The 14,850-nt window shown below is 35.8% G+C and overlaps 1 protein-coding gene and 1 pseudogene across 1 annotated transcript; both read left to right on the top strand.

Annotated features, from left to right (window-relative positions):
- The first annotated feature begins 2,549 nt into the window (after nucleotides 1-2,549).
- CUNH2orf69 (chromosome unknown C2orf69 homolog) lies at nucleotides 2,550-14,154 on the top strand. The gene is made up of 2 exons (XM_016131111.2): nucleotides 2,550-3,007; nucleotides 11,104-14,154. Exons 1-2 carry the CDS (start codon nucleotides 2,678-2,680, stop codon nucleotides 11,929-11,931), a joined length of 1,158 nt encoding a protein of 385 aa, XP_015986597.1. The 5' UTR covers nucleotides 2,550-2,677; the 3' UTR covers nucleotides 11,932-14,154.
- Nucleotides 8,596-8,714, top strand: LOC118614580 (annotated as a pseudogene).
- Nucleotides 14,155-14,850: the final 696 nt, after the last annotated feature.

Below are 14,850 nucleotides of genomic sequence, written 5' to 3'. Positions count from 1 at the left end.
GGTAATTACCTCTGGCCTACCTTTGTTTCTGGGAATTACCTCAATAACCATTTTTTTAGAGCATATTAAAATTTTTTTTTCATTAAGGTGTATAAATTGTATATATATTGGTTAGAGAACTTTTAAATTACAAACTATATTTTTAGAATAGTTTTAAGTTTATAGAAAAATTGAGTGGCAAGTACAGAGAGTTCCCATATCCATCCCTATTTCTCCACCCTAGTTTCTCTAATATTAATACCTTCCATTAGTTTAGTATATTTGCTACAATTGATAAGTCAACATTGTTACATTATTATTAAGTAAAACCCATAGTTTATATTAGGGTTTACTTTTGTGTTTTACATTTCATGGCTTTTGTCCAATGCATAATGCCATGTATTCACCATTTATAGTATCATACAGAATAGTTTCATTGCCCTAAATATCTCCAGTGCTGTCATTTAAATTGCTTTTCCCTTAGAGGTAAAGTTTTAATTTTCTTTGGATGCTTTCAAGATTTTCTCTTTGTCTTTAGTTTCTACACATTTAACTATGATGTTAAATCTATTAGCATAATTTTTTTTTTATTTATCTTATTGGAGGTTCACTCAGATTCTTGAATCTGTAGGGTTATGTGGAGATCTCTCCGTTAGAAAGGAGGGGTAAACTCAAACGACTGGTTACAGTGACATTAAATGTAAGCCTTCTTGTGAGCAAGGAAATCCAAGCTCTAACTGAGAATAAAGGAGGAAAGTTCTGGGCTGTCTGTGCCTATGGCTGTTGGAAAAGTAGTCATTTATAAAACTGGTCTTCCTAGTGAAAAGAGAAAAATAAGTATTCCAGTAATATTGATGGGACCTATGAGAAGGAATTACAATTTCTATGACTTACTATAAATCAACTGTTAGATTGAGAGTTGTTACTTTCTCTGGAAGTGGTTCCTGTAGGGTTGTATAAATCCTTGACTATGGGGTGAGGGAGATGGGAACTTGTGCTTACTTCACTGTTTCTTTACTCTGCCCCTTAAATCTTTAATTGTATTACTGAAAGACATCAATTATATTAGAGATATTGAGACAACTTTTAGTATTTATCTTTACTACAATTAATTTTCTTTCCAAAATACAAACATTCCCCACTCCCTTCAATAGCGATAGATTCAATTAAAAGGTCAATCTTAAAACAAGACACAAAAATCAAAACCTATGTTTGGAGAATATATATATGTGTGGTCTTTCAGATCATATTTCAGTAATCCTCTACCTAACAAGAGAAAGTAAAAAAATGTATGTGGTTTGGAAATAGAATGAAGGCTGGTTGCTTGAGTATCATTATATATTCATTATCAAATAATTAGCCTCTGCTTCTTTTTAACTATTTATTTTTGGAAAGCAGATCTACTTAATAATATTAATAATTTTTGATTGGCTGCACTACCATGATGTTAGATGGAACCCAATAACTTAGGCTAGAGTAGGACAGCATATTACACCTCTCTGAAGTCACTAAGTATATGTAAATATATAGAAAAAATTATATTTTATCATTTGTTCATTGTGCTCTTACTTCAAGGCTATTGTTAGTATGTGATATGTGGAGCAAAGAAAACAGTATGTGTGCTTTAACACACACATATATGTAGACTCAGGTCAGTCAATATATAAAGTGCTTAGTTTGATTCCTGGCCTGTAGTAAGGCCTCCATAAATGTTGGCCATAATTTTTATAATTCTTACTAATATTCTCTCTCACAATGTTCTTTACAGTGTCTTGCCTCACAATTTTAGAGTACTGGATCCTCTCGACTTCATTTTCTGTCTTTAGCATACACTTAGCCAAATCTTATTCTTACACAACTGGCCATAGATGGTTGTTGGACCTCTACAATTGTTCCCATCGTTCCAACTTGTTTTCGAAAACCCTAAAATAGCAAATCTCATTGGCTGGAAACACCCCAAAGCAAGTATATGTCTCGCCCCCATTTTTCCTGTCCCAGTCTATGTGCCCTGCTCCCTGCTACCAACTAAAGATGCATAAGACTTCATATCTAATCATAAATTCTTCTGAACCTAGAAATCTTCGTATATTTACAAAGAAAATGCGAGGGCATGAGAAAAGGGAGATTCTCTTTATCCAGGGCATGTATAAGACTTCCCACACGTTTTCAAACAGGACGGAATTATTCCATTTATATATTTGGGGCTGTATCCTTTTAAGGCTCAACAGACTGGAAAACCCTCCCCTGAAAGATGAGTCTACCTAAACGGGCGCATGGGGTAGTCAAAACTCTATACCGCATTACTGGACAGCGACCTTCGGGCCGCTCCAGCTGCTGCGCATGCGCCATAACTGCCAGCCTTCTTGGTCGGCATCTTTAGTTCATTCTGTGTTTCTTTGGTCTCCTTCGGCTCGTTCCCAAACTTCCGTTCGAATTTCCCGGCTATGGCAGAATCCGCCAATCACAAACGTCCTTCATCGGGCCACGCCCTTCCATTGCCCACTCCGGGAACCCGAGATTGATTTCGCGCACACCCCTCCTTCCCTACGCACGCTGCGCGCAGACGTCGGCCTCTGACGCCGTCGTCGCTCCTGCGCGGACTCCCCCTAGGGCCGCTCCCTCCGACCGTTGGGTGGCCTGTAGAAGTCCCTCCTTTAGGACTTCCCCTCTCCGCCAACCGTTCTTGCGGCTGCAACCCATGTGGGGGTTCGGGCTCCTGCGGTCGCCGCGGCTGCTGCTCCTGTTGCCGCAGCTCGGACTCGGAATCGCCGCCTCACGCTCTCAGGCCGGAACCATGAACTTGGGCGGCGGCAGCAGCAGCGCGCGATGCTCCCCTTCCGACGAGGACCGCCAGTGCCTGCATCTGTCCACGGTGCCAGGAGCCGACCCGCAGCGCAGCAACGAGTTGCTCCTGCTGGTGGCAGCAGCGGAGGGACCGGAACGGCGGGGTCTCTCTGGGGACCGGACGAAGGAGGGGCCGCAGCCGCAGCCCCAGCATCACGTTCTCTATTTCCCCGGCGATGTGCAGGTAACCTGGGGCCTGCCAGGGCACCTGTTCCTCTTGTGCGTATGCGAACTCCCTAGAGTCTCCTCGGAGCTGGTGCCCGGTTTCTTGCCTCGCCAGAACACAAGCACACATGCACTCACGGAGGTGGCTTTTCGGTTACTCCCCGAAATCCAACCCGCCGCTTCCACACCCCTGACCCCCTCCTCTTGTAGCCCCGGAGGGACGGTGTCCTTGCAGAGTTAAGACCTCCGAAGAGCTAGCTGTCAGTTTAGGCTCCAAGAGAGTAGAATTTGAAATACAGAAGGAATGAGACACGTAATGGCTACTCATTCTGTAACTTGGTTTCTCATAGGGGTGTGTGTGAGGTGGGGTGGGACAGGAGACATGGCCTTTAAAATAATTGAGCACGTTGTGTTACACTGGCAGTAATTATAAAGCAAACAAACACACAACAACAAAAAACACTACAAAGGTATGACACTCAGCAACCCCAAGAAAGGGAGCGTGGGCGGAAGAAAGGGACAGTAATTGCTAAGCATGTCAGTGTTTTGATGTTCACTTACATTGTGTACTTTTGTTTTTTGTGTGATCTTATCTTTATTATCAGTTTTATAGCTGCAGGCATATAACTAGCTATGTAGTCTTAGAAAGCTTGGCCTCAGTCAAGATCTTAATCTAGAACCGTGTTGTCTAATAGGGTAGCTATTAGCTCTCTATGGCAATTTAAATTAAATAGAATTAAAAATCTGGTTCCTCGTTTTCACTAGCTGCATTTCCGGTGCTCACTAGCAGCTAAGGTTTGTGTGTGCTGTAATGAACAGCACAAATACAGAAGAAGGTTCCACAGAACATTTCCATCACTCAGAGTTCTATTGGATAGCGTTGATGTAGCCAGGTAAAGCTAGAATATGGCTAGATGTGCTTCTTATACCATGAAACAGTATTAATGTATTGTTTTTGAAATCGATGCTGTAAAATGATAGACTTAAAAACTTTTTGCCTCAAGTCAAATGATGCTTAAGATATCTGTAGTTTTTTTCTCATCTTCCAAATAATTGACTGATTTAGTTGACTGCTAATAAACACTATGAAAAAACTAGTATACAGATTTAAGAGAAGAAACTTAATTTACTCAATCAATACCCTTTTGCTCAGTTTGGGAAAACAGCATGACATTGTTGACAGTGACTTCCAGTTTGTGAACCAGCTACTGTGTGCATCTATGATAATGATGATGATGATAGTATGATAACTAACCTTCATTTAGCATTTACTAAGTGTTTTTAAAGTACAGGTTTTTAGATGAGGTCTGAAAAATGTTAAGTATAGTTAGGGTATTACCGCCTTTCATTTTGACATCATCCATTTCTTTATGTAGCCTGAGATTCCATTAGTTTTTGGACAGTGATATAATACTGTTGATTGAGGAAGAGTATGAAAATCTGAAAATCCAGATCTTTTAGAGAAGGAATAGAGGATAATGCATCAAAAGGTGTTGAGACCAGATTGCCTACGTTTGAACCCCAATTCTGCACTTTTTAGCTGTTAATCTCTGGTCAGCTGCATCTTCAACTATAAAATAAGAATAATAATTTATGGGATATCAATGAGGATCAAATATGTGAATACCCACTGAGTTACAATTTCTTCTCCCGGAATACCTTTTTAATTATTGGGGGTACCCTAGTGCTCAGTTCTTGGACTTTTCTTCTACCTTTACTCCTTGAGTGATCTCTTTCAGTCTGTGGCTTTATGTACTACCTGTACTCTGACGACCTTCAACATTTGTGTATCTAGCCTAGACATATTCCCCAAACTTTAGTCTTACCAATTGCATGCACAATATTTTATTTTGGATATTTAATAGATGTCTCAAACTTAAAATCTCTGGATCTTTGACCCTAGACCTGTTCTTCCTGCAGTATTCTTCATCTCAGTTAATGGAAACTTCCTTTTCAGTTGATCAAGTTAGAAATCTTGAAGTTATCTTTTAGTCCTTTCTTTCACATATCATATCTTAATTCATCAACAAATAAAGTGGCTTCACCTTCTTAATGTATCTAAAACTGTTCAGAATAATCATTTTAAAATGTAAGTCAAATCATGCCACACATCTTTCTGCTTAAAACTCTCCTATAGCTTCCCTTATTGCTCAGAGTAAATAAAAGCTAGGTGACTCCTTGATGGCCTGCAGGGCCCTTCACTGTCTTTATTTTTTTCCACCTTGTTGCTTTTCTGACTGTTTCTTTTTTTGTTGTTTGTTTTACCCTGTTCCAGCTATACCAGCCTTCTTCAAATTGCTAGTTAGGCACACTTCACCTCAAAAGGTTTGAACATACTGCCTGGAACAATTTTCCTGCAGATACCTATAGGATTCATTATCTTACCTGTCAAGTCTTTGCTCATAGTTGCCTTCACAGGGAGGCCATTTCTGATCATCCTATTTAATAATCAAACATATGCACAGGATCCCTGTTAACTTTAATTTTTATCCATTTAACTTACTATATTAGTAAGTTACTATATTCATTTTGATTTTTGTCTACTACTGCAATTTAAGATTTATGTCTATTTTCTTCACTGATGTATCTTTGATGCTTAGTGATTGGCATGTAGTGGGTGTTCAGCAGATAACTTGTTGAATGAATGAATGTATGCAAGTTGATTTGAACATTGCATGAAGTGTTCGATAAGTCTTGGTAATTATTATATGAAATGCTTGTAGGCTCAGATTTCCTCATCCATATTTTTGTACTTGATTCTTTTGTGCTTGATGTTTATCCATATGAAAATTACCCTGTTAATTACAGCTCACCTTTTTAGTGTGTTGATCCTTTAAGAGCCATTATTTGAGTTTGTATCATGTAAGATTAAATAAGCCTTCTTTCTGTATCTTTATTCTTATTTTAGATAAGTATTGAACAGAATAGGGCCAAAAAGAATTTTGTAGGGTATCATTAGAAACTTCACCTCATCCTAACACAGATTCATTATTTGGTATTAATTGGATCCGGCTATTCATGTAATTTTAAATCCTAAAGTAATTACCATTACTATAAATCCTAAAGTAATTACCATTACTTTCTTGATGTTCCTTTTGCTTTCATTTTTCATTTTATATCCTTTTTTATTCTATATTTGTCCTTTTATCATTTGTATTATAGGAAAGCTGAGGCTGTAGTTATCCATATTTCTTTAGGAACCTCTTGATGTTTTTCTTATTCATCAGTAATGATTTTAGAGGGGGGATCAGGATTCTTTCTTTTAATTAGGAATTTTCTAATTTTCTTGAGTTATCTTGCTTTTTAAAGCCTCAGGATATAGAACTATACTTCTTTCTTTCTTTTTTTTTAATCGTAAGCTTACAATTTGGTGAATTTTGGTGAATTATTACAGTAACGTAACCAACACCGCAGTCATGTAGCCGACACCACAGTCATATAATAACATCTCTATCATTCTAAAACGTACCCTCGTGCCCCACCTCAGTCAGTCTTTTTTCTCTTAGCCCCAGGCAATCACTGATCTGCTTTTGTTCACTATAGTTTTTGCTTTTCCTAGATTTTCATTAATTGGGGCCATCAAGATGGAAGAGATGCATAGGGTAAGGCATGTGGGAATGGGTGTGGAGCTTCGATGCTCTCTCTGAACACATCACTTTCCTAGCACCTCCATGTGTTCACCAACCTGGAAGCTATTCAAACCTGTACTTTGACGATTTTTATGAAGGCTTCATTGCATAGTCATGATTTATCATCATTTCCAGCCCCTCTCTGCGGAATGGGTAGTGGGGCAGAAAGTTCCCAATTTCTGGTCATGTCTTGTTCTTTTTGGTGACTAGCCCCTATCCTGGAGCCCATCAAGAGTCACCTCATTAGAACAAGAGATGCTCCTATCACCCAGGAAATTCCAAGGGTTTTAGGAAGCTGTGCCAGGAATCGGACACAGACGTGTGTGTGTCTACTGTATTATTTCACACCTGGCTATGTAACCTGGGGCTCTGTCAGGCTGCCTTCTTAGGCTGGATCCTTCTAGCTACCTTACTTGGGATGCCCACTTTATGCTCAGCAAAGCTTTATATCCCCTTGCCCCATTTTTGACGGATGTACAGCTTGTGCCCAATAAAGTTCTCGTGTTGCTATAAGAGTAGTCCACCTAGCTTAATCTTTATCATAAATGTATATACTCTTGGAGATATGTGTGATGTTTTCCTAAATACCCTTTGTACCTTTACTTCAGTAGCAGTATGGGGTGGGCCTGTAAGTTTTTGCAGGTTAGCAAGCATTTGCCTGTGGAATAAACATCCCTTAATCTCTCCAAGAGATTCTCTTGCCACCTGCCTCACTGGGAATGATGAGAAGCATGCCTCCTACCTCTTAACCCCTACAAAGAGAGTAAAGGCATTGCATTCCCAACTGGGATAAAAATTCTCTCAAAAGAAACTCTCTCTTCCCACAGTCTTTAGCCTTTTCTGTAGATTGGCCTTGGGTAGTTTTGGCTACTTATTAGCAGGTCCTATGAGGATGTCTGGTGTCTTTTTTTTTTTTTTTTTTTTTTTTTTAAATATGGGAGTGCCTATCTATCGTTCTCAGATCTGGGCTTTGACACCATAGTTAAGAATTCTATTTTTACATTTTAGTTTGCACAGTTCCTTAGCATAAGCATTTTCTCCTTCTGATCATGGAGAGAATCAAAGAAAATACCAAGTTTTTAGATTTACTACCTCCCGGTAGAGACTGAGACTCATAAAGTCTTGACTTAATTTTGGCTCATTAATTAGATAACTACATGATATGAATAACTATAGTTTCTAGGACCTCAGTTTCCTTAGCTATAAAAAGGATTTAAATGAGCCCTTTCAGCTATAAGCTTCCTATGATCATTTTAGCATAATTTTATCACAAATCTGCAGAAGCAATAGCATAATCCATAAAAACTTAACTGATAGCCTTTTAACATAGATGATAAACTATTAATAGTAATAATCAACAAACTGTTAAGAAGGACTTTGAGCATCCTATTGGGAAAACTGACAAAGGACATAAAAAGATAACTAACACACAAAAAAGAAAATTGCGAATAAACATAGAAAAAATATTCAACCTGATTAGGAATTAAAACATGCAAATAAATTAAAAGTAAGATATTTTATCATAGTAGCAAAGCTGTTTTAAAAATTACTGCTAATAGCCAGTGCAGGCCAGGTTGTGGGAAAATAAGCACTCATATACTTCCAGTAGGAATGTAAATTGATATTAATCTTTTTGATGGGAAGTCTAAAAATTACGATGCAAATCTGTATTGGTATTGAATCATGCCTATAGTTATTAAGTGAAAACTGCATGTGTAAGCTTGTAGAGGGAGAAGAATGCTCTCTTATATACATACTTATATGTGTATATGTATTAGAGAAAACTGGAATCCTAGACACCAAAATTTAATAATGATTATTTCTAATTGGTGGCTTTATGGAGAGTTTTTCTCTTTTTTGTAGCTTTGTATGTAGACTGAATTTTTGTAGTATTTATTTTAATTTTTCAAATAGAAAAAAAATGCATTTTGCTAAAAGTTTAGTTTATTTGATTGTACATTGAAAAGTTAAGTTTTCAGTCTACGGCCATGCCACCCTGAACGTGCCTGATCTTGTCTGATCTCAAAAGCTAAGTAGGGTCAGGCCTGGTTAGTACTTGGATGGGAGACCACCTCAGAATAGCAGGTGCTGTAGGCATTTAAATTAAAAAAAATAAATAAAAAATAAAAATAAAAATAAAAATAAGCTTTCTTTTCATCCCATTCCCTCTAGATTCCCATTTATTTTCCCCAAGGCTATCACAGTTACCAATTTCTCTGTCTTTCTAGAGATATTCTATGCTGATGCAAACTTTTTTAAAAACATAAATGGTAGTATAGCATACAAGGGTTTTTTAGCCCTTATCTTATAACCCATAGGAGTACTCATAAAGCTGTCTCATTCTTTTGAAGCAGAAATAAATACCATAAATATATTTACTCGTGTATATAAGTATATCACTGAGATAAATTGCTAGAAGTGGAATTACTAAGTAAAAAGGAAGGTGCATTTAAAACTTTACTATAGAATAAATGACTTAAAAATAAGGAAAAAATACCAGTTTCTCTTTTCTCTCACACCCTATATCCAATCCATCAGCAAATGCTGTTAACTCTGCTTTCAGAATGTATTCAAAATCTGACCACTTCTTACTACCTTTGCTTTTACCACCACTCTGGTCCAAACCACCTTCTCTCACATCAGGATTTTACTTGAGTAGCCTCTGCTTCAACTGTAGTAATCCTTCCAAAACACAGATTATAACAGCAGAAGACTGTCATATCATAGCAAAAGTCCAAGTCTTCACAATGTTTTACCAGGCATGATCAGCATGACCCTCCTCCCCAGAAATCTGACTTCACTAGCGATACTTTTCCTCCTCCTTCACTCCGCTGGGACTCCTCTGGCCTCATTGCTGTACCTTGGTTATGCCAAGCATGCTTCCACTTCAGGGCCTTTTGCAATTGCAGTGCTTATGCCTGAAATATCATGATTCATTTCCTCAGTTCCTTCAGGTTCTTCTCCTGCCCTGCCCTCTCCAAAATCTTGCACTCCTTTCCCCCTGCTTTAATGTACTGCATCGCACTTACTGTTATCTACTGTTTTGTGCTGTCCAGACACTAGCCACTTGTAGCTGTCAACCACTGGAAATGTTAGTCTAATCAAGGAACTAAATTTTTAATTGTATATAACTTTAAATCTAAAAACTTAAAAAAGAAATCTAAAATTCGATTCTCAAGTCAGTTTCTAGAAAAGTTTTAAGTATGTTTGAACAACTTTGTGATTCTACTTTTTCAACAGTAAATTTTATGAAATCTAAATTCAGATTATTTCTGATGAAAATATAGCATCCAAATTGAGATGCGCTGTAAGTGTAAAATACACTGGATTTCAAAGACTAAGCAAGAAAAGGAAATGTAATAATTTCTCTGTAGTTTTTTTTTCTATGGGTTGCATGTTTAAGAAGTAATATTTTGAATATATTGGGCTCAATAAAATGTATTATTAAAAATAATTTTCATGTTAACTTTTTTAGTTACTAGAAAATTTTGCGTAGCTTATATTTCTGTTGAACAATTTGGCTCTATTCACTAATGGAGTTGTTTGTTGTGTATTTCTGTACTTACAATGTCAGCTCCATATAAGCAGGAATTTAGTCTGTTCTGATCCATAGCCAGTCAGGTATCCAATCAATTTTATAGAATAAATAAATTTGAATTTTCCTTTTAAAACTATGAATAAAAATTTAAAGGAAAATAAAATCTACATGTATGTCCTAGAACCTATACATATAGAATACTTATAAGATTAAAAAGGGGTAAAAGACATGAACTTACACAAGTATAAATCCAAATGGCTAATAAATATATGAACAGATTTCAACTTCAAATTGTCAGTAAATACAAACTAGAGTATCATTCCTATGCCTATGAAATTAATGAAGATAAAAGTTATATGTACTTCTCCGGAAGACAGTATTAAATTATAACCTAGTTTTTCCATACCTAGGAATTTAAGGATGTAATCGCAGATGTGTCAGAAGATTTTTGTATAACGTTCATTGCAGCTTTGTAAAACAAAAATTGAAGTCAAACAGCATTCAGGTTGCTAGAGTAATCCAAAGAGGGAGGAATGCAGGATAGCAGTTTTAATAGGAAAATATCTTTATTAAATTTTGTGTTGGTTAAAAAGTATAATAAACCAAATCTTTGTTTTTGGTTGTTAATGTGTTATGAATGATAGATTGTATGTATACTAAGTAAAATTTATTAAAAATATCCATAATCCTGAAATAAGTGTTTTATCATTTAAGTTCCTACTGTGCTGTTTAGCTATATTTTATAACCCTTTTGATGGATTTGAGGCTTAAACTGAAGATTTGTTCAAAATCTTATAACCAGAAATAACAGATTTAGTTTTTATTTATAGTATGTTAATCATAGGTCATAACCTCCCAATGTTCTCAATAAAGATGAGAAACTATTCTGCAGGAATAGGTTTATATAAATATGTTTTTAATGCTTGTTTCATCTTTCTTACCTTTCAGAATTATCATGAAATTATGACTCGTCATCCTGAGAATTACCAGTGGGAAAACTGGAGTCTAGAAAATGTTGCCAACATTTTAGTCCAACGATTCCCCAATAGTTATATTTGGGTGATAAAGTGTTCCCGAATGCATTTGCACAAATTCAGCTGCTATGACAATTTTGTGAAAAGTAATATGTTTGGTGCTCCAGAACACAGTACCGACTTTGGAGCTTTTAAGCACCTTTATACATTATTAGTTAATGCTTTTAACCTAAGTCAGAACAGTTTGCTATCAAAGAAGAATGTGAATGATTTAAATAAGGACTCCAAAACATCTAATTGTAGATCCAGTTCTTCTCATACTACAAATGGTTGTCAGGGAGAAAAAGAGAGGACCTGTAAAAACTTTGATGAGTCGGCCATGAATTTTTATCCACCATCACTAAATGGTGCTGCTTTTACTTTAATTGGATTCAGTAAAGGATGTGTTGTTTTGAATCAGTTGCTCTTTGAACTGAAAGAAGCTAAGAAAGACAAGAACATAGATACTTTTATCAAAAGCATAAGAACAATGTACTGGCTGGATGGTGGTCATTCTGGAGGAAGCAATACTTGGATTACTTATCCAGAAGTCTTGAAAGAATTTGCACAAACGGGGATTATTGTTCACACCCATGTAACACCTTACCAAGTACGTGATCCAATGAGATCTTGGATTGGAAAGGAGCACAAGAAATTTGTTCAGATACTTGGAGATTTTGGTATGCAGGTGACTAGCCAAATTCATTTTGCAAAGGAAGCTCCTTCCATAGAGAATCACTTCAGGGTTCATGAAGTATTTTAACACTATAAGAATATTAATGTACTCATTCAGTGGAAGAGCAGAAGCACTTTGTTTTATAAATTCAGATGAGATGTAATTCAAAAATGCATTGTCCATTTTTGGCGGGAGCACACATTCCTAAAAAGAGTGTAATGTGCAATAGTATTCCTTGTGAATGTGAACAGTTTTTAATTTGGACTGGGTTAGAATTAGTTCATTTGAAATCTAAAAGATGGTTTGTGATAATCCTGATATATAAGACCCTTTAGAATGAAAGTCCTTATAAAAGGTAATTAAAATGATTAGAAATAGTTTATTTTCTGAGTAATGTTTAAAATTAGTTTTGGTGGCACTATAACAGTAATTAGATATTTTGGCACTAAAAACTTTTGAGTAGAAACACTATTTCTCTTCAAAAAAAGCAAAGGCACCCTAATATTTTCCATCATTTTGGAATAACTATACCCTGCCTTTATGTTTTATATACTTGTGGAATCATTCTTTAATGTGCCACCAAGAGTTTTTTCTTGAGAGTCAAAATATATTTTTTTCCCAATATCCAAGAATGTGCAGTAGTATAAAGTTGTTTTTGAAAAACATTACACTTAAGCACTCTGGCTAAATTTTCACTTCTGGATATTTTGGCATTTCTTGATCTCAGCCCAAAACCAGTAATTTGGGGAAAATTGTTTTAAATTGAACATAATTATGTATATTGGGTACAAATACATTACTGATTTAAAATCTTTTTATCATATCAGTCTTTTGAAAGAGATCAACTTAGGTAAAATATATAATACTCTGTTAGTGCTCTATTGACAAGCAAACATACTACATACAGATCAAAGTCCATGTTTCTCCAGAAGCATGATTTTTGTCTGCCAAAAGAAAGTAGCATTCTTTGGCCCAAATGCAAATTATATTGCTATAGAAAAGTTACAAGGAAAAGTACCTTTAATTTTGACTCAGAAACTCAATTTGCCTAATACTACTACATAATTTGGGTGAGGTTCCTTTTGCTCATTTTTCTTGACCTAAATAAAATACATTGAGAAACTAAGATCTAAGTATTATCAACAAGCACTGAAACATAGCTGTGTAATTGCAATAAAAAGTGAGTGGTCACATTTATAATTAGCTTTTGCAGGACATGAAAAAAATGTGAAAGTAACATGCTGCTTTCAGACTAAGAAAAAAGACTATCTTAATAACACAGAGGACCTACATTTATAAAATAATGAAAATGTTAATTTCTTATTTTTTTCCCCAGAATATTTTAATGACTCTATACATTCCAAATATTCAGACTTTGGATAAAGAATTCTTAACCAAATGCTTAAAAATAATATCCCTTAATTGTACAAACTTGAGTAGTATCTCTGAATGTTATTTCTTTTTTTGAGGACAAAGTAGCTTTATATATTGCTTTGGTTTCTTTAAATAACTTTTTTTTGAGACCAAAAATTCCCAATAAGGAAACAAGACAGCCTGATTCTAGCATCTTATTACCGTGTCTTAAAGGAACATAATTGATTAGATGGCTTTTTTCAATGTTTAGTAATCCTTGGTTAAATTCATGTGTATCTAATGTAAAATAGCTGTTACTGAATGCTCTAATGGGGGGAAGGAAAGATATTTAGTTTTACAGGATTCAAATGGAAAAATAGGACTTTTCAGCAGGATTCATTAAAAAATCTGAGATACTGAAAATCTAGGTTCTTTAGTCATGTGAATGCTTCATTGTAATTGTTATGTTGAATGGATATTAAACTCACTGGACAGTTGGAACTGCCACTGCATCAAAATGAGACAGTGTTGAAGAGTATTTCTTGAATGAAATATATTCAAGGTGACCCACATTCAAAATAAGCCTTCTGGACTTTGTTTCCCTTGTTTTGATATTTTATGGAAGCGATAAGTCAAATTTGTTCTCCACATTCGTCTAAAACTTTTGTAAATGTTAGTGTATCCTTTTGGATTATACCTGTTTGTGTCATGAACAGAGAAAAGTAGTTATACAATATGAAAGTTGTTTCTGTCACAGCATGAATGTACAATTGTATTAAATCTAATCCATAGAAGTCTGTTTGGATATGCTTTATGTTATTAGATTTGTTAAAACTTCAGACCGTTATTTGAAAGGAAGCTTTGCCAATTTGGGTATGTTTTCATTGACCCCCATGTTTTTTCAAATGACCAACTTTGAAACTTCCTTTTAAAATACATCTGCTTTGTATTGCTCCACACAAGTCTGCATTATTTCCATTTCTTCTGTTCCAAGTGAACAAAATCTCTCAAAAATAAGTTCTTCATTTTGTGCTAATCACATCAGGTATCTGTATTCTTTTGGCTCTCCTTAAGAGACTTGGTTAGAATATGGTGTGATCTATTTTTCATTTTATTCATGTAGTAGTACCTAAGCACACACCCAGGCAAGGAAGGTTTAGGAACTAAGAATATAGTACAAGCAAAACAGTCCCAGCACGTGAGTAAAAAAAATGTGTAAAGCTTAAGAGGTAAAATAGGAAACAAAAGGTGGTAGTCTTAAAAGAACTATTCTGTTAGGCTTCATTTAAGGGCCTTTATGAGAAACATGCTTTAACGGATAAGATATACATGTAGATAGACTTTTTGTCTGTAAATTCAGGTTGCTCTTTCCAAAGACAGGGAGACCTAGTAGCTCTGTTAGTGGAAGAGAAGCGGAGTCAGATGGCCATTTTAGTATCCCATTTTATGAAACTTTAAAAATTGATACAATGTAGGTGTATTTAAGACATTCAAACACTCATGGCCTGTATGCTTAAAATAAGACTTTAAGGTAACACCAGAGATATGTGGGTGACTGCCAATCTATGTTAGTTCCTCCTGACTACATCTGTGTTTTAGCGCTGGGGAAAGGAATCACAGCAGCACAGTTCCAATTCCATCCAGACCTGCATA

The sequence above is a fragment of the Rousettus aegyptiacus genome, unplaced genomic scaffold (genome assembly GCF_014176215.1).
Source record: "Rousettus aegyptiacus isolate mRouAeg1 unplaced genomic scaffold, mRouAeg1.p scaffold_m13_p_2, whole genome shotgun sequence".
Classification (NCBI taxonomy): domain Eukaryota; kingdom Metazoa; phylum Chordata; class Mammalia; order Chiroptera; family Pteropodidae; genus Rousettus; species Rousettus aegyptiacus.
The sequence above is the reverse complement of the archived record's forward strand: the minus strand, read 5'-3'. Positions and strand labels throughout refer to the sequence as shown.

Coding starts and splice junctions, on each gene's coding strand:
- CUNH2orf69 (XM_016131111.2), top strand. CDS start 2,678: ATGTGGGGGTTCGGGCTCCTGCGGTCGCCGCGGCTGCTGCTCCTGTTG. Junction 3,008..11,103: donor ATTTCCCCGGCGATGTGCAG/GTAACCTGGGGC, acceptor CTTACCTTTCAG/AATTATCATGAAATTATGAC.